The sequence below is a fragment of the Apteryx rowi genome, unplaced genomic scaffold (assembly GCF_003343035.1).
Source record: "Apteryx rowi isolate R43461 unplaced genomic scaffold, aptRow1 scaffold_85, whole genome shotgun sequence".
NCBI classification, from domain to species: Eukaryota; Metazoa; Chordata; class Aves; order Apterygiformes; family Apterygidae; genus Apteryx; species Apteryx rowi.
Genome location: NW_020451149.1, coordinates 2126272 through 2151162, shown reverse-complemented (window position 1 = coordinate 2151162; position 24891 = coordinate 2126272). Strand labels below are relative to the sequence as shown.

The 24891-nt window shown below is 40.8% G+C and overlaps 1 protein-coding gene across 4 annotated transcripts; it reads right to left on the bottom strand.

The window, feature by feature from the left end:
• Window positions 1–521: 521 nt before the first annotated feature.
• MRPL1 (mitochondrial ribosomal protein L1) lies at window positions 522–24647 on the bottom strand. 4 transcript variants are annotated; one of them, XR_003257560.1, is made up of 10 exons: window positions 24373–24647; window positions 23500–23599; window positions 22279–22522; window positions 20491–20574; window positions 18096–18167; window positions 17778–17889; window positions 16185–16285; window positions 5456–5537; window positions 2433–2562; window positions 2032–2124 (listed from the first exon to the last, which is right to left on the bottom strand). XR_003257560.1 is itself a non-coding variant. In XM_026090083.1 (9 exons), the coding sequence occupies exons 3-9, from the start codon at window positions 22459–22461 to the stop codon at window positions 2003–2005; spliced, it is 756 nt and encodes a 251-aa protein (XP_025945868.1). In that variant the 5' UTR covers window positions 22462–22522; window positions 23500–23599; window positions 24373–24625; the 3' UTR covers window positions 522–2002. The 4 variants fall into 4 exon arrangements, 3 of the variants coding, with proteins under 3 accessions (XP_025945868.1, XP_025945871.1, XP_025945869.1); XM_026090083.1 differs by lacking the exon at window positions 2433–2562 and having other exon boundaries at window positions 522–2124; window positions 24373–24625; XM_026090086.1 differs by lacking the exons at window positions 2433–2562; window positions 24373–24647 and adding an exon at window positions 23778–23812 and having other exon boundaries at window positions 522–2124.
• Window positions 24648–24891: the final 244 nt, after the last annotated feature.

Here is a 24891-nt window from a genome sequence, read left to right as displayed (position 1 = left end):
GGATAATCTCATCACCTTTGTAAATAGCAATCCTTTTTAGAACGTTCTTAAACTCTTGGCTTCAGTTCTACTGGCTTATATTTAGCAAGAGCATATGAAAAGGAGTACAGAAACTCCCTGCACACAGAGGAGGAGAAGAGCCACCTGCTGGAAGCAACACAGAGAAAGCTGGGGAACAAATTCTGCAGGGAGGTAAGAAAACAGAGTGTTTTGGGCAACCAGTTAGGACATGCATGAATGTTTACCCTAGTCTCTAGTTTATACGCAACAACTGTGCTGGAGAGAAACAAGGCAGATGTAATTACAAGTCACAGCAGTTACTACCCAAACTGAATTCAATGAGCCCAAATGGTTAAGACTATACTACAAGCATATTCATTACTGGCTGTTGCAAGAAAGTTTGTTATTAATTGGTTTGACCCACACCAACCGGCCCTAAAGAACAAAGAGCTAGCTGCACAAAGAAATTCAAACACTGCCAACTTGAGCCTTCTGATGTGTTTAAGAGCTCAATCCCCAAGAAAGTTTAAGTCATTTATTGGCAATCTACCACTTACATCAAGCTGTACTAAGAGACACCTCCATTTCAATTACAAAGTCTAGGCATTCAAGATTTTGAGCCAAGTCTAGGCGGTGTTTATAGCTACACAGAGTCAAATGAGCAGGTGAAACAGATGTATGGCTGCAGCGGACCCTGCAGTCTTCTTCCATATGCTCTCAGGGAAGGGTTGGGAGCTTCTGTCCAGCCACGGATACATCAGTTTTCTCTGGCCAGGTCTACAGAGTACAATGCACCTCTGAAATGACTAACTTCGCACAGGACTGTACCTTTACAGCTCCCAGCTAGTCACAGCTCCTCTTCATACGTACCCTTCATCCCCCGATGAAACACATGGAATCCACGTAAGGTGTCCATCAGCATTTTCAGGCAAAGTCTCATCACAGCGCACATGGCATAGGTGTCTTCCTCCATGAAAAACTTATATGGAAGAGGGATACCTCCTCCTGCCTATTGTGAAGCCCCCTCAAAACCCATCCACTTAGCCCAACCAGTTATTTGCAAGCCCATCAAAAGAAACTTCTAGCAGACATGAAACAGATACATAAACTTGGAAGTTTTACTCAGGTTTCACCCTGGAACACTAACAAATTCTTTAATTTTAAAGGAAAATACAAACAACCCACTAATTGAACTTCCTGAGGACCAAAATATTAGTTATACATGGATGAATTAATATTATTTTCAAGATAAGGTATATACAATCTCTCCTCTCAGAGGACAACCCATTTTTCTGTAGAAAAACTCTACTGTTACAATTAAATTGCAATGACTATCCTGAACTCAGAAGCTCCAGATAGCCTTAGTGTGCCAAGTGAAGCAATAATCCTCTACCTGCCCAGCATCTCTGCAGGTAGATTAAGTCTAAACAAAATGGGATTCCACAAGCATCATGCAGATGTGACACTCACCAACTCAAAGGAAATTGCATCTCAGATTTTGCAGGAAATGGTATGGTAAATACCATCTAACTTAGTTCTGTTCACAAGTTATTTAGGCAGCTTGGCACAAGAGACTGCATTAGTTCTCTCCGCAGACTCCAAGTCAAGTACACGAAAGCACTGAACATGCTGCTATTTCAGAGCAGAAAGCCCAAAGCTATAGATATGATGGGTGCTAGCTTTTCATCTGCAACTATAGGAACTGGATGGGAATACTTAATAAAAGTAATATTGTAAATTCTTAAGTATAAACTATTACATGCAAAGAAAAACCCCCACAAACCAGGGAGCTTTCAGCTTCCAGAGGAAGTATTAACACCTTCAGGTTTGACACAAGACTCCCATTTGTGACATTGTTTCTTTACATGGAATTTTAAAGAAATTCAAATTTATTTTTTTCCTTTTCACCAGGTAGGATTTGCATTACACCACTTGTTTTCCACGCTTGATATTCAAATCAACAAGGGAAAACATGATGTACTAACAAGTTCCTGGACATGTGTTATTCTTCATCTTCAGGGCTTTTTTCCTCTTCTTTCTCTACCTGAGGAAGAAGTCCATCAAGGTTCAGTAGCAAACCTTCACTGGTTGAAGATCGAATAACCAGCTTTTGCACAAAAGGACCTAAAAAAACCAAGAAGGACAACACCAATTCAGTTATTCCACCACTCTTTAGGTCTCCAGGTTGATTTTTCTTATTACTCATCTATACATATACCAAAACCATTTCAGTATAGGTTATTTCACACACAACTTGGCAGATTGGCTTTAAAATGAAATTCACACTGGCATCACAGAAGGTACTAACATGGCAGCTACATTATTCCTTCAGTACCTCACCCACAGCCACCCCAGGCCTCAAGGCACACAAAGCTTCATACATTTCTCACACACACACTCCTTCAAAAAAAACCAAGTACAGATGCACTCACTTTGGAACATGGTCCTGGTTGGGAAAGATGGGCAGAAAGTTCTTTAGCAACCTAATCACTTTTTTCTGGCAGTCCAATATGCCAGCCTAGGGTCATGTTCTCCAAGAAGTGACTTCGGAAGCACATATACCTTTAGAAAAGAAGTCTTTCACTTAAGCTTAGATGTATCAGACATGCAATTCCATAGGAAACAAAGAGAAAGGCATAATTTCATTCCTAGGTAGCTGAGTAGGTAGCAGTTACTTGGAAGCACCTATTCAGACCTTGTACAGAGGCTACCTTGTGCTTTCCAAGACACCACTCGGGTATTTCAAGTTGGTGGGAAAAACAACTGAGCTCTAGAATAAAAGTAGAATTGGATTTTAAGAGAAAACATAAGCATTCTTAAGGAGCTAAGTATTTTGCAGAGCTCTCGACAAGGGAGCAGCACAGGAAAGTGACATCCAGCAATCACCACTCACAAGTTACAGTCCATGTCCAGTCTCACCTCAGCACTATTATCCCCCCCCAAACTTCAAGAGGAAGACAGTCTCACTTCTAACTAGGAAGTGCAGCTTTAAGATGAAAGAAGAGATGAAACAAGTTCAATTCTGCTTACAGGCCCCTCAAGAGAAAGGGGAACAGCAGCAGATATGCAGATGAAAATAGGGTGCACAGGATCTTAGGATGGGCTAGGCACTGCCTGTCTTTCAGTAGCATTACAAGTCTGTAAGGCACTGACACATGCATTTCAGCACTCCTCCTCTAAAAGGAGAAAAGGTAAAAGCAGTAATGCTCTACAAAACACTGTCTGTTTTTTCAGTTACATATACATTGCAGCCTGAGACTGCACAACCCAAGACAAGGAAAACAGCATCTAAATTGATAAAGGGACTGCTGAGGTGTGCAGTGGTTCAAATCCCCTTTGGGTTTGGAAAGGGGAACTGAATGACAGCCCAGTTGTGGTACAGAAAAGACATGTTACTATCGTTTGGGACACGTACACAGAGACCGTGGTGATTAGGGATCACTACAGACATTACATGTTTGATAGCTACAGTCAAGCACTTGGTGCTAAAAAAAGGATAACAATGCCATGAAGCAGGAGGAAGAATAGATTTCAAGTTGATCCAAAGACTGAAACACAATAAATATTGCAGGTAGACTAAAACACACTTGCCATGTATAGCAAACAACATTCTCCTAGTCCAATCCTGATCAGCTCTTGTTCAGTATTAACACTAATTCTACACAGCTCTGTGTTCACAATTCCCTGTTCACAACAATTAAGCCACATGTGTAACATTCTAGTTCTAGCAAACATGACCACAGGGGAACTGAGTTTATTACCACCTGCTCCTGACCCATCATTAGAAAAGCCAGGCCAGGAGAACCACAAAAAGTTACATTAGGCTCCAGAACCCTGGAATCAAGCTTTACTTATTTGGAGCTTCACAGAATTTAACTAGCCTCCTGTTTATAATCTAAATATTGGTAAATAACAAGGCACACAAGAAACAGTTCCTATTTCAGGGTCCCATTACCTAATGCAGAAGGAGCCTTTTACAAGAGGAGCTATAAAAATAGCAGCCTGACTTTGTGGAAGGTAAAATACAACTCCTATACTACACTCTGAGAAAGCATACTTGGTATTTTTAGTCTTGCATTGGATCAAGTGACTTAAACAGGCATGCAGTTTTGTGATAACTACATAGCTGCAAGACAACATTCTATTATATATGGAAAGTTCAAAGGAACCAAGGAACAATAATCTGCAATTACTTGGTCTAGATTGATAGTCAGCAAGCATATCTAGACTTAATTGTCATAAAGATGTGTTAAGAATCAAGTTTGCTTGATTAAATATATTTGCCACTTGTAGGAAGCAACTAAAAAGCCCACCACAAGAAGCAAGCTGGATACTGCAAAACACAAATAGAAAGGCTATCAAGCCCAGAACAGCTTTCCCTTACTTCACTAGGTTGCTGTAGTTCAGATAGCAACTTATTAATGCAAAAMACAGTCTCACTTTCTGCTTCCAATTACTCATCTCTGGCCACCCAACCCTTAAACATTTTTGGGGGGCTGAAAAGCTTTCAAAAGGTTTGTATACTTTGCATTTCATAATCCATGTTTGGTTTGTATGGTAGTTTTTATTAATAGAGCATTACTGAAAGAGACATGACGACTGTTTTTGCAAAAATTAAACCAATATTGACCCAAGTTAATCATTTTGTTAGTTTAAACATATGGCTATTCTTGTATAAAATTATGTTCTTAAATCACTATTTCCACTCCAGTTACACAGATGACATTTGTTTAAAGTTTATTTCRTTATGAAAAAGACCAGACTGCATGTTAGTTCAGCTTCTTTGCTAAGGAACAGTGAGCAGAACCCACAGAAACAAAACAGACTTCATCCTCTTAAATCCTTTGTAACCTGATCTTATGGTTCAGGAGTTTTAAAGACAGCATTAGCAGCTTTGCAGAATGAACAGCAGAAATCAAAAAAGCATCTTGGCAACAAAAGAAAAGAACTGGTGGTATGTCTTCACAAGCAGGTACCTGACATATGATTAGATGTCAGCTGGAGCATAGTTTGAACTAAAGTAACTGCAGGTGGAGTCTAGTTGCACATGCTTTGCACTCAACTCCAGAGCCATGTCAGTGGGGTAAAGCCAATGCACACAGTCCCTGCAGACCCCCCACATCTCATTAGGATTTCACTGTGTGGCTAGAATCCATTTAAGCGTCAACCCTGCAAAGCTTGATTTACTACATTATCTCATTTCTTTCCTCACAGATGCTTACCTAGTGCTGCAGTGCAATAGGAGTTCACATCAATAGAAAGAGACCCTATTCATGCCCTTATGGACTGGGAAGTTCTTAGGCCTTGATTTACTGAGTTGCCTAACAGCTCCCTCCTCCAGTCTCAAGGTGGATAAAGCCATGAAGTCATCTGATGGCACCCTGGTTAAGAACACTCATTTCTTCATTTCATTTGCTATAACTTCAGTTAGCAGATCAAAAGAAAAGCTACTTACCATAGCTTGATGGCTTGAATGTGCAGATGTCCCGGATAACTGCATTTAGATTGGCAACTATCTGCTCAGTAGGCATATCCAGCTGGAAAAGGATAATTCAAAGTTAGCCATGGTGATACTTAAAGCCTAGATTAAAGTGGGCTGGGTACATACTTATTYTGTGTTTGGGTAGATTTTGTTTCTTCAAATGGTGCCCCCTGTTCTAGAGTTAAAAACCCCATTAGCAGCCTCAGCTAGATGACCCCAAGTATTTTATACAGCATTACAGGCTTGTCACTACTTTTTTTTTTTTTATTTCTACTCAGGGCATTACATTCCCATGGCTCTGTGTACCACATACAGCCTTAAAAGAAGAAATAAAGACTTAAAACAATAGATGTACAAGTACTTTGACAAAAATGTTACTGGCAATTAAGCATTTTAGGAGAGAAGCTTTGAAAAGCAGCTACCAGAATATAAAACACACCAACTCAAACACAGAAGACCCTCAAATTGAAGAAATATATTACCAGAATTGAACCAAAGGGGAGATATATATATTTTTAAAAAGTTCTTCCTCTATTCTCTTTCCCTTTTCAACACCTCATACAGAAATTTACCTCTTACAGAAAGTACACGGAAACATTCCAGTATTAACTCTAAATGCTACCTTTTCACACACCAGTTCTGTATCTACCCTTTCCAGGTACCCTAATTCCTGTCTCTGGCATTTTCCACCTTCCAACAAAGCTTGTTCTGTCCAAGGCCCTTACGCACATCTCGCTTCAGGCACATAAGCGGTCCCTACCCCAGTTGGGCCAATCACAAATCCCAGGAGTGAGCCAACACCACTGCCATAAAATCATTATCTCCATCTTACCTCACAGACCCATTATCTTAAACCAAAATTGCTGTTGATCTCACCCAGACTCTTTAACAATAAGCAGCTCATGATAAGGAGACATGCCAGCCTGAACACCCTCAGATCAAAGCCAGGGCTGACTTAGCTCAGCTCCAGGAGGATTTGACACGCATTTCTTAAACAATGTTTTGTTGTTACGACGCCCTGCTACATTATACTTCATTTGCTGTCTGCTCTCACCCATATCAACCAGACATCTTCATCTAGATGAAAATCCTGTTCTTTTTCTGGACATAGCAGGGATGAAGCTAGGGGGAAAAGAAAAGCATTTTTCATTTGAAGTTAACGCTGTCTCAGCAGAGTTCCTAGCAAACCCTGGGGTCCCCTCTTCCTCTCTCCCACCTTCCAAAGTAGCACAAATAAGTTTCACTAAGACATCATTTAATTACTTTTCTGTCCATGTGTGGCTTACATTACAGTAGAAATACTGTTGTACTTCACTACTCTCCTCCTAAACTTGACCCATTAATTCCTGTTCATGCTCTTCTGGCAGGCTTCAGTCCAAATGCAATTCCTCTGCTACATATGCCAGTATGGGTTAATCTTTCCATCAGTGTTCGGTTAATTGCAAGATACTCAAATCACCAATAAAGCAACAGATATAAAAATCAGTGTTGACTACCATCGTGCGTTTCACTTCACTGACACTCGCCAAGCAGCATGACATTTAAAATAAAGGAACACTAACCTGGAACAACTTAAAGCACTTCATTAGCTAATTAGAACCTATACTTCAAATTAACATTTGGAACCATTTGCTTCCAAATCTTATACTAAGTTCAAACCTTAATTGACTCTTCAATCGTACAGTCTGAATGACCTACTTAGCATTTGCAGTCCRTAACCCAGTCTTAAAGAGTCCATAAGATACAGAATTACGAAGTTGCTCTAAAAGTCAACTTTACTTCCTATAAGGACTGAGAATTACAACACACTTCAAGAGATTAACTAATTTCTTCATGTTTGAGATATGTATTCTACATTTAAATAGGGAAAGAAAACACGACTCAAAGCGACTTGTGTTCAGACACACATGCTTTGTCCCAGAGATTACATAAGTTTTTAGGTGCCAACAGCTCCATAATCAAGAAAATTAAGGCCCAAAGTCTTTGAATATTCCAAAGTAGTTTCCACATTTCCACAATAACTACTCCACAGTAACTGCTTGCATATGCACACTCATGTTGTACCAGCACATTCATATTTAATTCCAACTTACACCAAAACTGACAGAGGTGCTCTGGACCACATCTTCAAAGCAAGCTACTTTCAGGCCCATTTCAGTGGGAGCTATGGATCTTAAGATCTGAGCCTTCCTGAAAAACAACAGCAGCTGCACAAGGAGCTGCTATAGATGATATTCTAGTGCACTTCTTCCCACAAATACAACCTAACCACACAGTAGCTAGCAGGATGATGGTATATACTACAATCAGAATGGAAATGAAGCAGTACCTACTTTACTCGTGAGTGTTTAGCATACTTCTCTACAGAGCAGCACAAGGCGCTGTAACAAGACTCAGGGAAGTTTTGTTTAAGTAAAGAAACATGATCTACGTATGCCTTCAAAAATGTCTCTACCTCTGCTGCCCGGTCAGAAATTGTCCATAAGTATTCAGTGCTGCAGAAGTTTCACCAAAACAGATTATGTTCAAAAGTTCATTCATGAAGTGCCAAAGCTTCTAATGCCTAGCACATAAAAAAGCCAAAGCTATTTGCTAGCTAAATATGCAAATAAAGAACAAATATGTCCTGCACTTAAAAAACAAGCTTTCAGCACAGAACTGCTTTTTGAAACTGTACTCAGTTTATTTTTACAAGAGATCAGTCAGGTCACCTGATCTGCACTACAGGCCTAACTATCAGGCAGTCCAAATACAACATAAGAAGGAAGTGGGGGTCATGGCAGAGCCTAAGAAARATAGTGAAAGACAAAGTGAAGAAGATAAAGTTCTGCGAAGCAGGATTATCACCAACTATTGAACTCAATGCTTTAAGAATCATAGGATAGGAGAATAAAGTTTGAAACTAGCTAGAAAAAAAAACATCTGACACAGCAAAGCTGTACTACATGGTGGAAGTAGCATGGAGAGTGCGCCTCATTGAGGCGAGTAGGATGTGCAAAGAAARGAACCAGTATTTGAGACACTTAGGTTGAAAAGCAAGAACAGAACCCATACAAAAAGAGCAAGATAGCCAAGTCCTTCAGAAGCAAAGGTTTTAAAGGAATAGAGTAACTCTATGCCACAACAGACAGAGGGACAAAAAGCTCTCTTATGCCTAGGTGCAAGGGAGAGGTGCAACTTTAGACATGCAGTTATGCATGCCTAAAGACTTAGTTCACTACAAAGTAAAACCCAATACATATTATTTATACATCCTTAAAGAACTGAACAACAGAAAGTTAATGGAATCAAAATAAGCTAATGGAAAAAGTTTTCTTGATGGGACTTATCAACTGCTTCAGTTCATAACATGGTTTACAATTGGTTTACTGTCTAGCTTAAATGAAACAGCTGATAGCTCTGAAGTTAAGGTTATGCATCAAGCAACATATATACACAGCTACATGTCATCCACTATACTCTGCAGCTGACTGACTACATATTATGCAAACCCACAACACCAAAAGCCATGCCAAGGTAAACCAAAAAAATAGTGGTAGTTCTGCTTGTCATGACCTTCTCTGATGGTCTGCATCATTTCCCAGGATAGGTCCTCAAAAAAATAAAAATAAACAAAAGGAAAGCACAGTCAATAGCAGTCTGGACAAACTGTTGCCTCTCTAGAATGAAAACAGCACCTTTTCCAGAATTAGTAAGGGTTCAGATAAGGCTATCCATCTATAAAAATAACAGAACTGAAAGTTTCATGCAGTTTCAAATTAAGTGACACAGGAGCAGTGAAGTAATCCCTCTTTTTGTAAATCCATTGCAAGCGTGGCACTCATCTCATTTTTGATGAGTACAGTTTCAAAGGAACTGTATTTTATCATGTCAGCTACTAACAACCAAAGAAATCCCTTCAGCATTTTAACACTACTGAAACAACTCAAGGCAATTTTAGTGTAGTATGAAGTTATTTCTAGAGGTAAATTAAGATGTTTAAGATTACCATTGCCTTAGTGGCACTGTAACTATAAAATAAACAAAACATTCCATAGCACACAGACATATAGGACTCAAATAGCATTTTTCTCATAAAAATGAGGAATAGAAGAAATATGAAATACACAAATGCAAAGTCAGCAAATACAACTTCCCTTATTCCTGTGAATTCCAGTGAGAATCTTATAATACTTACCTGAGTCACTATGCTGTTTTATTCCCTTCTCCAGGAGGAAGTTGATAAAGACAACAGCCCTTTTCTTTGCATGCACATCTCTCAAAATAGGCATTTTCACTTCAGAGAGTTATTTCTCACCACATCCAAGAACTCTAAAGGAGGAAAAACTTGACCCTGTCTCACTCACACACATTTCCTGTACTTGCAGCCAACAGCATAAGAGAATAATCGATGCAACAACATGTACTCCTACAATAATCCATTCCAGAGAGCAATAGATCGCTCATCAAGACAGACGAGGCCATTTTCCAACCCCTGAGCTGATTTTCCTCTTTTTCTTCCCATCCATTTATAAGGTAGACAGAATGAACATACATTAGCACTGATCCAGTCAATGATTTTCCAGCCTTGGTCACAACTGACAGCTTCCCATAGAAGAAGCCATGAGGACTCAAGTCTCCAACAATAAAGGCTGCAGTACTCAGGAAATCAAGAATTTTAGCACCTGGACTGAGAAACCAGGTTCCAGCTTTTCTTAACAACTTGTACCAAAATTCAGTCACACAGTGTCCTTTCCCAAAAAGGAACTGGAATTTTTATGGTTTTATCTCAAGGCATATAAGACACCTGAGCAGCCAGGTGACCATTTAAGCAGAATACTAGATCACTTCTCAAAGCATGTTAACCAAGCTTACAGCTGTTAACAAAAAAAAGAAAAAGAAAAAACCACTATCCTGAATCCACTACTACAGCCCTTCACAGAAACATAAGCTAACAAGAACAGAAAACCTAGACACGTCAGCCATCTTGGGGTTGGCTCCTTCAACAGGAAGATCTGGAATTCCAGCTGCCCACAGTACAGGCATACCTCCTTTTATTGCGTTTTGCTTTATTGAGCTTCACAGATAAAAAAATAAAAAGCTTCCCCCCCCCTCCCCCAGGGACTGAAGGTTTGCGGCAACCCTGTGTCAAGCAAGTCTATCAGTGCCATTTTTCCAACAGCACATGCTCGCTTCATGTCTGTGTTATATTTTGGTAATTCTCACAATATTTCTAGCTTTTTCATTATTATTATATCTGTTATGTGATCAGTGATCTTTGATGTTACTACTGTAATTGTTTTGGGGCACCACGAACCGTGCCCGTACAAGACAGTGAACTTAATCTATCAATGTTGCGTGTGCTCTGACTGCTCCACCGACCGGCTGTTTCCCTGTCTCTCTCCCTCTCCTTGGGCCTCCCTGTTCCCTGAGACACAACAATATTGAAATTAGACCAATTAATAACCTTACAACAGCCTCTAACCATTCAAGTGAAAGGAAGAGTCACACATCCCTCACCTGAAATCAAAAGCTAGAAGTGATGCTTAGTGAGGAAGGCACGTCGAAAGCAGAGATGGGCCGAAAGTGAGGCCTCGTGTGCCAAACGGCCAAGTTGTGAACATAAAGGAAAAGTTCTCAAAGGAAATTCAAAGTGCTACTCCAGCGAACACACGAATGATAAGAAAGAGAAACAGCCTTATTGCTGATATGGAGAAAGTTTTAGTGGTCTGGATAGAAGATCAAACCAGCCACAACTGTCCCTTAAGCCAAAGCCTCATCCAGAGCAAGGCCCAAACTCTCTGCAATTCTGTGAAGGCTGAGAAAGGTGAGGAAGCTGCACCAGAAAAGGTTGAAGCTAGCAGAGCTTAGTTCACGAGGTTTAAGGAAAGAAGCCATCTCCATAACATAAAAGTGCAAGGTGAAGCAGCAAGTGCTGATGTAGAAGCTACAGCAAGTTATCCAGAAGATCTAGCTAAGAGACTTGATGAAGGTGGCTACACTAAACAACAGATTTTCAGTGTAGATGAAACAGCCTTATATTGGAAGAAGATGCCACCTAGGACTTTAGCTAGAGAGAAGTCAACACCTGGCTTCAAAGGACCGGCCGACAGCAGGAGAACTAGAACTGACTGCAAGAGAGCTAAACTAGAAGCGGAGCCTGAAGATGCGACTGAATTGCTGCAATCTCATGATAAAACTTTAACGGATGAGGGGTTGCTTATTTATTCTATAAAGTGGTTTCTTGAGATGGAATCTACTCCTGGTGAAGATGCTGTGAACATTGCTGAAATGACAACAAAGAGTTTAGAATATTAYACAAACTTAGTTGATAAAGCAGTGGTAGGATTTGAGAGGATTGACTCCAATTTGGAAAGCAGTTCTATTGTGGGTAAAATGCTATCAAACAGCATCGCATGCTACAGAAATCCTGCGTGAAAGGAAGAGTCAATCGATGCAGCAAACTTCATTGTTGTCTTATTTTAAGAAATTGCCACAGCCACCCCAACCTTCAGCAACCACCCTGATCGGTCAGCAGCCATCAACATCAAGACAAGACCCTCCATCAGCAAAAAAGATTACGACTTGCTGAAGGCTCAGATGGTTAGCATTTTTTAGCAATAAAGTATTTTTTAATTAAGGTATGTACTTCTTTTAGACATAATGCTATTGCACACTTAACAGACTACAGTATARTGTAAACATAACTTTTATATGCACTGGGAAACCAAAAAATTTGTGACTTACTTTATTGCGATATTCGCTTTACTGCAGTGGTCTGGAACCAAACCTGCAATATCTCCAAGGTATGCCTGTATTCAGTTTTTAATTCAGTCAAACAAAACAAGAAGTGTCCTTGCAGACATGAGTTAATAGGTTTGCTTTCTAGTAGAGCGTTGTTMGTCTCCTCCCTGTCTAACGAGGATCAGAGCCCCGCTTTACCTTTCAAGCTTATAGTAATGGTGAGACACCAAGCCATTACTAATAATGGTAACATGACCAGGATCCCACAGCAATATGCAACCTCTGTGTCAATGATTATTCAACTAAAATGAGATTCTCTTAATTTCAAAGAGCACTTGACTCCATTCAACTCTACCAAAAAGTTATGCTCAAATGTCTTGATACAAAGTGTTAAGTGAATCTATTTTAAAAGCAGGGTTAGAGCTACTCCTAAGACATTTTGTTTCTCAGTGCAGAAATACAATACAAGAATAAGTCTGCCATTATTCCGGGAAATCAAGAATCTTGAGTGAGGGCAGGAAGTGGAACATCTCTGCTTGCGTGATCAAAAAGCCTCTAAACCAACAGTTAAGTGCTGGCAAACATGGCAGATGAACATTTCTGCACCATTCATGAAAATATCAAGGACATTAACAACACGAGCAGAGTATTGCCCTGTTTTGTCTTGCCTTGATTCCATAGGCTTCTGCTAGGTTATCAAGTTTTCTGAAAAGGACAGAAGGGGGGAACAGTTCTTTGTAGGAGCCTACAATAACCTGGATGCTGCAGATATCATTTCTGTAGACAATTTGAGAACCAAGGGCTCTCTTTTTACCTGTATATTGCCTAGGACCACTATCTCAGAAATGCTTCCAGCTTGAATGGCAGCATGAGAAAATGGTGTTTCCTATTCCTACTTTTACTTGCTAAACTTGGGGGGTTTTTTTAAACCACTTACTTGGTCCACTGTTTTGTTTCAAGTTCAAGCCTTTTGCCCATATGAGATCACCTCTGACACACACCATTGCCTTTTTATATGAGGACATTGTTCAGGTACAGCCTAATGCACACCATCAAGACCTAAGTAACACCTCGTCCTGTAGGACACACTCATCCCTTCAGCTCTCACTGAAGTACACAATATAAGGCAGTCTCCCTCTTGTCCTCAACCAGACCATAGTTTGAATCCTTTAGAAACAGCTCCCCTGAACAGCTTCCCAGGTAGGCAAGCCTTTACATCAGAGATCTGGAATTGAGAACAGCTCAAACAGGTAACAGACAACTGTTAGAACCTGTGCTTTTCACATGGCTCCCTTTTGTCCCCTTCTGCCCCCCAAGTCTTTTTCAACTCAAACACTTCAAAAATGCAAGAGTAAGCACCTCATCAATAACCGATTTTTTTTTTTTTTTGAAAACACAAGTTGAAAAGTTTTGGTTTTTTTTTAAATAAAAGACAACACTGACAGTTATAGCCTACACTGTCATCCACAGAGGAGGATGCTATTTCTAGTGCCAACAGGCATCTTCCGTTTCTTGCCTTAAATCTCAATTCCCATGCACTTCTACCTGTCACCAAAACTGTGGAAGTCTCTGGTCTGGTACACATCTCTCCATAGTTCTAAGTACGTGAATGAAACTGTGCTCCTGTGAACACACCTCTTCCTTAAAAAATACATCCTTTAGAACAAACCTTAGAATTTGATTTCCTGAAATAATCTTCGTCTATTCTGCAGAAGAACAAATTCCCAGGCAACACTCTGCACAAATATGAAGAGACTAGAGATTGCTTCCTAGTATCACATTTAAGTTCATATTTCTATAAAAACAAAACCAGTTTGTGAGAAAAGGTATGTTGTAGTGATCAACAGCACGCTATCCGGTTTCAAAAGTATGTCAAAATCCTCAACAAAAAACACTTTAAGCTGCCTTCTGCAAGTACTACCACTGACATACCCTGAACATCCCCACTTCTATCTCTTTAAGCTCCATTTCTCAAAAGAGTATTCTACATTTTCTGTTTTACAACTCCAGATTACACCAATTAAACCTAACTGCTGCCAATCATTTCCCACATGCAGAAAAAACAAACACTGAAGCTACTGACTTGTGGGGGACTGCAGCATTATATCAAGCCATGGGCCATAATTGAACTAACAAGCAACATCATACAGCAGCACTAAAGGGAAAACATCTTTGAGAAAGGCCAACTCGGCAGAGTCCCAGAAGCATCTATGCTACTGTTTGGAGTACAGCAACAGATCTTTATGCTTCTGTGCAATTCAGAAGTGATTTCCTCACTGACAAGATTTCATTTTAAGAAGCTCTTGATTTAGTAGCATGCAGATATGCATGGCTTCCACAGGCTCCCAGAGCCTCGCCTGTACTAACGAGATTTCCTTCCAGCATCACTGCACTAACAGGAGCAAAACTAGGTCAGTTAAAATAGAGTAGCTGGAAAGGGTGGAGACTCTTTACACAAGCCAGATTCATCCTTCTGCTTACAACTCCCAAAACATGCCACACTGCATGTGCAGCATTAGAGTCACCACTGCTATGTAGCTGATATTGACTCACCATAGACCAACTTTCAGTGTACAAACCCCAGTCATACTATTTGACCTAGGTTAAGAGCTCATTCACAAATGACTGCTCTATTACCAGAGGAGCCTCCCCTGAAACAGCATGGAATAACCAAGAAGGACACCACAAAATGACATCCCTGACTGCACCAAATCTTTCAAGTGCTACAGATTGGCAGGTCCAGAACTGCCTAGTAGCAGAGTGTGAGGAACTGTTTAACACCAGGGACATTTTATGTTAGCAGGACATGTTTTGCATTTCAGAAACTAACTACAGCTGTATGAAGCTATACTAAGCTGATGCAACTGCAGTTTCGCCAAACACTGTCAAACCAGAGTTTTTCATTCACCTTGATTAAAAAAATTTTTTTTTTATCAATACTAAAAGAAGCTTTACAAGACGTTTCAACTGCAACTATTTCAGGCTGATCTACAGTATARCACAAGTCATTTCAAACCATCTGAAGTTTAAAGATACAAAAGAATATAGTTACAATACTTGAAACCAGAATAGATCTATGGATTCCACATTCCACACACTCCCATTAAATCTATACACAGCTGAAGCTATTCCCTGCCTCTACAAAACTTTAATACACAACATAGCTTAGGCAAATAGTCCCAAGAACCTCAGTTCCAAATTCTGTAAAGATGAGCAAGACACACAACCTGCCACAGCTAGCCAGACTTAACAAGCTATCTTATCTCCAACACTGCCAGACAAAACTTCAGGGATTAAAGGTCTTGTAAGCTTCCTTTCTGCACTGCTATCAGCTAAAAAAAGCTAGAACTCAGGCAAGGCACACAGACTAAACAGAACAAAAAAAACAAAGCAAGACAGAGCAAGGAAAATAGGGGAAGCAAGTAAGGAAAAAAAACAGAGAGCCCAAAACAAGAGGAAAAGATCCTTTAACATAAACTACTTCCTTACAAAAAAGCCATCAAAACAGACAAATTGTGATGATTACAGTGTGATACAAAATTTTTATCTGACACCAGGTCAGTTCACAGATTTTCATTATTACAATCAGTCTTTAATTATTAGGTTAAATAAAGCCAATTCTTTTTGATCCACCTGTGCATACTGACCACTGACTTACCATCCCCAGTTTACACATTGAATAAAAAATCATTAACCCACAGAAATGAAGAAGAGGTGGAACTTATGTTAACATCCCACAAGTCACAAGGAAATTGCTAGACATGAATCACTACTTGACTTGCATCCCATTTCATTCAACACTACAATACATTGCCAATATGGTGGCAAATATAGATCTGTTTTGATGTCCTTAACCACTTAGCATGAGGTCTGTCTTGCTCTTTTATTGTATGTTAACAACATTTTTTTTCCCTTCTACTTAATATTAACCCTGGCTCTGCTCAGTACAGGAAACTTAGAAACTCTGTACACAACTTACTCTTGCTATTCTTGTTTTGATTAGATGCTCTTCTTCCACTGCATACTCAAGGCCTTCTTTAAAGAGTTGTAGCATTTTGGGAATATCATGACCCATGGAATCTAATTTAACAAGAAACAGGAAAAAAAAAGTAGCTTGAGCATTGTTTATTAGCACGATGAAAGATAATACTAGTARAAGAAGAATGCAACCTTTCAGTTCAGGCAGTTAAAGAAGAAACTCCCAAACAAGTACAGCTTCACAAGCAAGACCAAGGCCCTCTCACAGAGATTCTGCATAAGTCCTTCTCCCTCTTCCATCCTTCCCCATTCATCAGTGCACATGAACAGCTGCTACAGTACAAAATACATAATAGAGACTTCACTTCAAATAAAGAACCTGTGAAGAACATGTTACATGTATTAAAGCTTGGTTGTGTAATTAAAGTACCTCGGAACACTGAAACCTAAGGAATTAAKTTTAGAACAAGCCCCACGTGTCTACCTTAAGAAACAAATTGTCTACAGCTATGTAACAGCAAGGTTACAAGCTACCTGAAACATGCTATAGCCCAAATGAGTGTTCCCACAAGTCAGGACAGCTGTTTTCTCACTGTTATCTCAGCTGCAGAGGCTCATTTGGTGGATTTACAGTATCACTCAATCCCTTCAAGTACAAATATTATTTTTCCCACATGCATTCTGATGGCTCCAAAAGAAATCATTTGGTTTGTAGCTTATTGACATCTGAACTTGGAATGGCATGATACATCTGTCACTTGCTCTAAAATCCATCTGGAGTATTCTCTGTTGCAATGCTTTGGACAGGTTAATAGGCTTGCCTCAAATGTTTACAAGATTAAAAACACTGCCAGCAGCTTGTAAAAACACTGCAAAGACAGTTGGGGCAGGAAGTAAGCAATACAGTTTGAGACACAGTACTTGACACAGTTGGCACAGACTCAGTACTGTTTGAATACTATCTGATTTCCACCCCACCCCCCAAATTAGTAATGGATCCCTTAAGCAGTTACAAATAAAGGAAGTCTGCAAGGGAGGACAAAGGTACTTAGAGACTGATGTTTGTTACTATGAAAAACCTGACCTGAAAAGGGAATTTCTTGAGCATTATGGAAAAAAAAAAAAGAGGCGCCACACAGTTAAGGAAACAGAYTGTACTAAGGAAAAGCACGAAGAACAATGCTGTTGAGAACTATTGGATAAGCAGAAGGAGCAGTAATAGTCACAAAGCTAACATCCAAACGAGTTGTRCAACAGTTAGGCAATTGCATTATCTCAGTGAAGCCATTTTCTTCAAGTGTTTCTACTACATTTCATTATGTTCGTAATCACAAGTATAGGAGTAACTAGTTGACAAACTTCTCTTGACTCTAATCCCATGTTTATATCAGTTGTASAGGAAATTCACAGTACTAGATTCTCCAAAGACAACTCTCATCTAAGAGAAATAAGCGGCTCCTGGTTACACACAATCACAAATACCCAGTGTCACTATTTCTTTATCAAAAAAATATTAATGTCACCTCAAGACTTAAATCTTATTCCAGTATTTTAGATTCCAATACTTTAGATTTATCAAAGAGTCCCTTCTTACTTCTTCTTGCACTTGGGTATTTTCTTTTTAGCTTGCTCTTCAATGGTATTAATTTAGGCATTATTTCAGGAACAGCTACATAGAAGTCCATTTTTATTTCATCTTCCAAAATCTGCAATAAAAAAATATTTAGGAATTAATTACTTCAGTACTTAAGCTAGATCTACAAACATATCAGAGAAGCCATTATCTCGCTCCTAGTTTTGTCTGTTCATTTCAGTATAGAGCTTGCTGAACATGAGATTTCTCGCTCCCTCCCCCTCATTCTCTGTTATTAGCTAGGATGTTTAATTCACATAGTTCTTGGAAAATAAATACCCATTTGATTAATTCAACTCCTCCCACAATGGCAGCTCCATTCTGCTGAGCTATTTCAGCTTCTTCCTTGTTCTGTTAAAAAGAAAAAACAATTAGTAACATCTAGACTACCAACTAATTTGTCAGTATCAGCATCACTGGAAAGGTGATTTATCTTTGACAACTGGTTGTAAAAAGAGATTATTCATAAGTTAAGAAAAATACCCTGTCTAAATGGTTTAAGACAAGCAATGACTAAAAACCTAGTGCTGGGGATTTAACATAGGAATTACAACTTCAATTGACTTCAAGTTCCAATAAGAATCAGTAATAAAGCCTTTAGTCCATTTCTTCCAGTAGACAGAAGTAAGATTTGTCACATTTGCTGGACAGTTCTCAGAAGTCCTCTCTCTCTCCTGCATTCACCCTCTGGAAGCTACAGTCAACCATCCACTAGATGGAGTCAGCCTTTATTGTTACTCAGAGCTAAAGGAAAAGCATGAAGCATGCTCCTGAAAGCCAGCGTTAATTATCTGAAGTAGAACAACCTYATTTTTAAAGAGAAAGTACTTTTAAACTTCTGCTTCAAATAACATTTAGAAAGTAACCTCGGCTGTCCTCTGCAAGGTTTCACTGTCATCTCTAATATGGAAAGGAAATACTGGTATGGAAATAGCAATATTGCACAAACTCTAGCTCAGCTTTTGACACAGGCAGATATTCATGTCTCAAAGTCAAAGTGAGATTTTTCTTTATGTGAATGAACCGAACAGCTCCACACTTCCCACCTGAAAGCACTGTAAAGTGTTCCGGTTGCTTAGCCTTTCATTTATACACCTTCACAAGGAAGGGCAACTTTATCCCATGTGATTTTGAAGTAATAGAGAAGATTGAGACATAGCACTGAAGAACTCTGCATGCTCAGGTATTTACTCAGCTGTCAGTTCTGCAGGAGGATTCTTACCTTGCAGCTACAGTGCCCAATTTGACAAAAAAGTGCAAATGATGGTCAGCTAAACCCATGATATTCCCCTAGGGCAATATTAAACAGATACATGCATATTCATTTTATTAGAGCGATTCAAAAGTCTGAAGTCCCAAGTCACCGTTAGTTTTGGGTTGTTAGCTAGCAAAGCCCTAGTTTCAGCTAAGAGGCTGAAACTAGTCTCATACAGAGACTACAACTGCTCTTCACATCATTTCACATTTGCGAACTCCTAGGACACTGATGGAGGGCTTGGGGGACGGGGTTACCTTCTTCAGGTTTTGAGGAAGACTTGCTTTTCCTCCCCGCCTCACCAKGGGATCCTTTTACAACATAGGTTACCAAAATTAGGAAACACTTCTTATCTGCACTGCATACTAAGAAAATGAGTTTAAGACAGCAGTGGTGGACGTGGACTGCTACACTAAATGGTCTGTATTACATTTGCTCACAAAGTTTTTAATTCTATACCATCTGCCAAAAAAAGTTTCTCTTGTTTCTAATCATTATCTCAGGATTCTCCACAAGCAGTAACAGAGAAGAGATTTGGTTAGAAAGTTATTAGGAAGTCAGAAGAGAAGACACTTACTCTGATTTTTATTAGAAACTGAAAGAAGCAAGCAAAAAGAAATACCAGCACCTCCCTTGTACCAGCTCTGCACAATACTAAAGGAATAAGATGCTTTGTATGAATGCAATGAAAGCAAACAAGAGACCCCATAAAGGTACTCAAACTGAGTATTTTTTTTCCTTCCTTATGACTAATCAAGGAACTTCATTCCCTTTTTTCCATCAAAAGATATATATACACACACACTACATTCACATATTAAACAGCTGACTGCATCACAGAGAGAAAAGTGGCAACTGCAGGACTTAATCTGACAGCTTTCACAGTTCAGTCACAGGAATTTAAAGCCTTTACAGAAAGAGGGCAGCAGCCAAAAATTTAAAAATAAGATACCACTGCCTTGCCTGCAAAATAATGGGAGTAGTCTACCTCAAGTCATTTTAAGCTTTAACTCTGCCAGGGGCAGGGGGTCTGGTGTATGTTTATTGATGACTTGGCCTGATTTTATTCCAGCAAGCTCAATATAAGCAAATTTAAGTAGTAGATGATTCTACTAGGTTGTTTGTTTGTTTGACTAACCAATTTGAACTGTATCTCACTTAGCCACATCTGTGCAGATATCCATGATTACTCCTCAGGTACACTGCTACAATATTCTACATAAACACACATCAAGATGAAGGAAATCCAAGAAGGTACATGCTAATACATCAAGACACTGCTGAAAACAAACCTTAGACTTGAGAGTTCTGTAAAACATTCGCAGAGTCTTTCAAATAAAGGTACAGTACAAATATGAGAACTGGCTGTGTTGTAAAAGCATGCTATGTACATAACTGAAGTAATTCACATTTACCCACCTCTGTGAAAACCAAAACCTTATTCATTTCATCTGTAAAACGATATGGAAGAAGAACAATGCTTGCAAATGGATCCACTTTTTTCTAAAAAGAAAAGGAAGACAATTAAAACGAGAATCRAAGGCATAAGTTTAGGACAAATCATAGTACATAACTTGGCCAAACTCAACTATGGAGTTAGCCCCCTAAATAACAAACTTACCTACACAAAGCTCATAATAAAGAGGCACATAATAAAGTCTAGTATATAGACATTAGTAGCATCTAGGCTACAGTTACTTAAAAGATGAGAATTATTCATGTTACAATTTTCCAAGAGGAAGGAGCTGGGATCAGCAACCCAAAGCATGAGACTGCTACTATGTTCAGGTTCAGCCAGTAATAAGCTGCATACAGCTACACCACCTAAATGTTTATCTAAATTAAGGTTCTGATGTAATGGCCAAGGCAAAACATCAGCAAGCAATGCATCTCTCAAGAGGCCTCATCACCACCAGAAGCAGGAGCCAGAACTCTATACTTCAAGTAAGAAATTATTTCCTACCTCCAAAGGACAACTAGTACACCAAGGGGGGCCTTTACACACGGAAAGCAGCAACCTGTATTCTCAAGAAGCCAGCTGTCTCCTACTTATGAAGGAGACAGAAGGAGTTTCAAGGAAAGACTAAATTGGGCTAGACACCTTGGCACAAGGGAAGACAGGCTATGGAAGCTAAAATACTCTGCTGACAGGACACACAGGCTGGATTCCTGACAACTGCCAAGGAAATGGAGAGGGCAAGAGATGACATTAGCACAGAGATTCACCTTGCTTTCTCTCATTTCTTCATACCTGTGTCTTCTGAAAAATTTTTAAGACATAAATCCAAACCAGGTAACCAGATAGCAGCAAGGCACTCCCCAAACAGCCCGTCTAGAAACTAAGGTCTTGGYACAGCATTCCAGTTCAACTGTTACAAGGTAACAAGGTAATTCTGCTCTGAATTTGAGGCCAGTCTGTCACACAGACCAAGAAGGGAGGAACCACTACCACAGCTGTCAGGGCAAGTAGAAGCATCTTCCAGTAGTCACTGCAATGCCAGTTAACTCTCTGCCCTGCAGTCATATAGTTTGGTACATGCATGAAGCCCAAGGGTCCCAGGGARACAGAGCATAAAATAAGACTTTTTTTGCATGTACTTCTTCCTTCTCTGTATATACTTGCCTCCCACTGACTCTTGATAAAAACCCAGTGGTGTACATACAGCATTCCCATCCCAACTGTAGCAGCAAAACTGACATAGGTAAACAAGCAAGGGCATACTTTCAAAGGGCATGACTAGCAGAAAAGAACAAGGTGGGGACAGAGATGGCAAAAAAAACATTCATCTTTAGACTTCTCCCCCTAACAGTCATTCTACCAATACTGGTAGAACTACACAGCTATCAAACACAGCATTGCTGAGAAAGCATTGCTGAGAAAGCACTGGAAACATTACAGAATGAAGATGCATGTGATGTTGTTAACTTGTAAGCATGCTCATCTTTAAGTTGAAAGCCCAAGACAGATGTAAAGCTTATTTTGATCACTTCTGTTTGGACTTGAGTTTCAGTCACGGACAGCCTGTTTTCAGAAGTCTTGATGACTCCATCCTTATCCCATCAGTACTCAGGATTACCTGCAAAAGCACCTAATATTCTGACAAACAGGGAAGTTGCAGGAGACAACCAAGCAGGCCAACAGCAGCATTTACACTACACTGAAAATACATCCTTCTAAAATTAAGATTTTATCTACTTCCAGCTTACCTTCTTYTGTAATGCCATATCCAGAGTTATGTTAACATACACATGCTGTTTTGGGTAAGTGAAGTCCAATTCCTGAAATTTCTTTAGCATACCCACAGCCACTTCTACATCATAGGATGGCCGCTCATAACACCATGTTAAGTACACATCATCCACTGGCTTGCTCATCAGTGGCCGCCTCATAGTTCCCTTTTTCTTTTTTGTTTCTTCCTGCTTAGGCTTCTGTGAACTTTTCTTTGCAGTTCTAAGACAAACCAAACAGAAAAAAGAATGTTAGATCACCAACCCAAGAGCTCAGCACGTTCCAAAAGCAATTAGATACCATCATGTGTCAGTGATTAACTAATAATTAGTTAAACATAGGCACTGCACACAGAAACCATGAATAACATCTCTAAATTCATCTCAATAACTCCTTTCTCTCAGATGTCGGAGAAGGAAACCAAACATTCAAAAATTAAAAGCTCCAAAGGCAACTAAGCTCCATAAACAATATAGTCACATTTGTGCAGCATCAAATTGAGTTAATAAGCCCCTACTGCATCAAAGCAGAACCACTTTAAGACAACACACAAACCTTTACAGGTGTTGCCCCAGTRGGACTTGTACTAGGCATTGTGCTTCTAAATCTGAGCACATCCTGCACACCTTCCCAGTAATCAAAGACAGGCACATCAGTTGTGGTATGGGGTTCCCCCCTCCAGTGGAACATGGCAGTCCCACCCACCTTCACTCACAGGGTAAGTCCTTCCTCTTCCCCCTATCATTTTATAGGCAGTTAATGAACAGAAGCCCCAAATCTTTATTTTGCTACTTCTTTTAAAAGGCTCTCAAATAAAAAAAAAGTTACAGATATAGATAAGTACTTCTATCTGAAGAGCTCTTCATTTCTGTATTAGCTATGGTGAAAAAATTAACAACAACACTTTACATGCCATTTGCTTCACTGCTCTGTATACAGACTTAATTTTTCCTTCTCCTACTTATGCAGAAGTGTTATACTTAAAGAGATAGTAAACAAAGTCATGAAAACCAAATGGAACGGGAAAGAAGAATTGTTGGAAACCAATTTCATAAGTTCACTAGCTTTCATGTTGACACTATCCATTTAGCTGTAATGGAGCCATACGTTTTTAAAAAAATACTACCAAAAAAGAGCCTTTCCCCAGAACTGTTACACTTCTTATTTCAAGAGTACCAGTAAAACCCTCCCGCACTCACTTGGCGGCAGCAGCAGCAGCGTAGGGTCTGCCGGGCGGYGGGGCGGCCGGGAGGCACCGCTGGAGTCCGGGGGAAGCCGCCCCGCGACGCGGCGCCAACACTGCGAGGGAACGCAAAAAAAAACACCTCAGACGGAGCCGGGGCCTCCCGCGGGCAACGCCAACGGTCGCCCCCCGCCCCTCACAGCACGAGCCTCCCTCTCCCCAAAGACCAGGCGGTCGCTTCAAGCCCAGGCCTCCCCCGCCCGTTACAACCGGGAGAAGGCGAAACCCCATCACCTCGCCACAGGCATCGCCCGGCCGCCGCCACCGCCGCCGCCATCTTGCCCGGCCGCCGCGGTGCAGCGCACAAATCGCTCCCCGCGGGCGCGCGCGCCGCAGAAGAGCGGTTCCGGCGGCGGGCGGGGCCGGGCGGTTCCGGCGGCGGCCAGAAGCGCCGCGCAGTGTCACCCTCATCGCCGTCCGGGTTGCCCCCTCCCATCCACCCCCCCCCGTCCCGGTGACACCGAAGCGCAGAGGGTCGCGCGCGCCGTCACCGCGGGGTAACGGCCGCATGTGTGCGCGGCAGCCGCCCCGTGTGACAGGGGGGCTCCCACGAGCAGCCCTGCGAGGGCTGACTTCTACAGCTCCATCCCTTCCCAGACACACCTGTGCCCAAGAATATTCTCCAAATTAAATTAATTTTTTGCCGGAAACTCCGAATTTTCTCTATTGGTTTGTTCTGACATGTTTGTAAAATACCTGACTAGCAACAACAAGTGAAAAAGCRCAAATTTAAAGCAGAGAGGCAGGGCCCAGCCTGGGGGCTGGGGGTGCTTTTCAGATGGCCTGACACCTCCTGTAGCAGTGACAGATGCAGTAACATAAAACTCACCCYGACACTGCTTAACATGCAGCCATGATCAGGTAGCAGCCTGCAACCCGTGTGCTTTCCCACCGTGGCTTCTGAGCCCCTTTTGCGCCTCCGAGTTGTTAAGCAGAACCTGGATGCTGGAGATGGTGGATTTTGGCCCTGGGAGGGGAATACAGACTCGCGGTTAGTTTGCTAATAATCCTGTGTTACATCTGTGGCTACAAAAGGACTGTGAGAAATCGGGGGAAAAAGCTCTTCTTGCATGCCGAGTGGCAAAGGACATAGATATAAAATATTAGTCAGGAGAAGCAGGTGGGGGCCGAGGGAGGCTGCTGGTTGCCCTACAAGCGACAGGGACCTGCTGGGAGACGCTCGCCCTGCCGGTGCTGACCATGGCAGGCTGCTCACTTTGGAGCAGGGAGGGAAGCGATGATACCCGCAGTGAGAGTGGCAAGGCCTTGTCTGTAACGGGAGCYGAGAAACGTGCAGAATGATTAACCCGGGCAGCGGGAAGAAGGCGAGAGTGGTATCGCTTCCCCG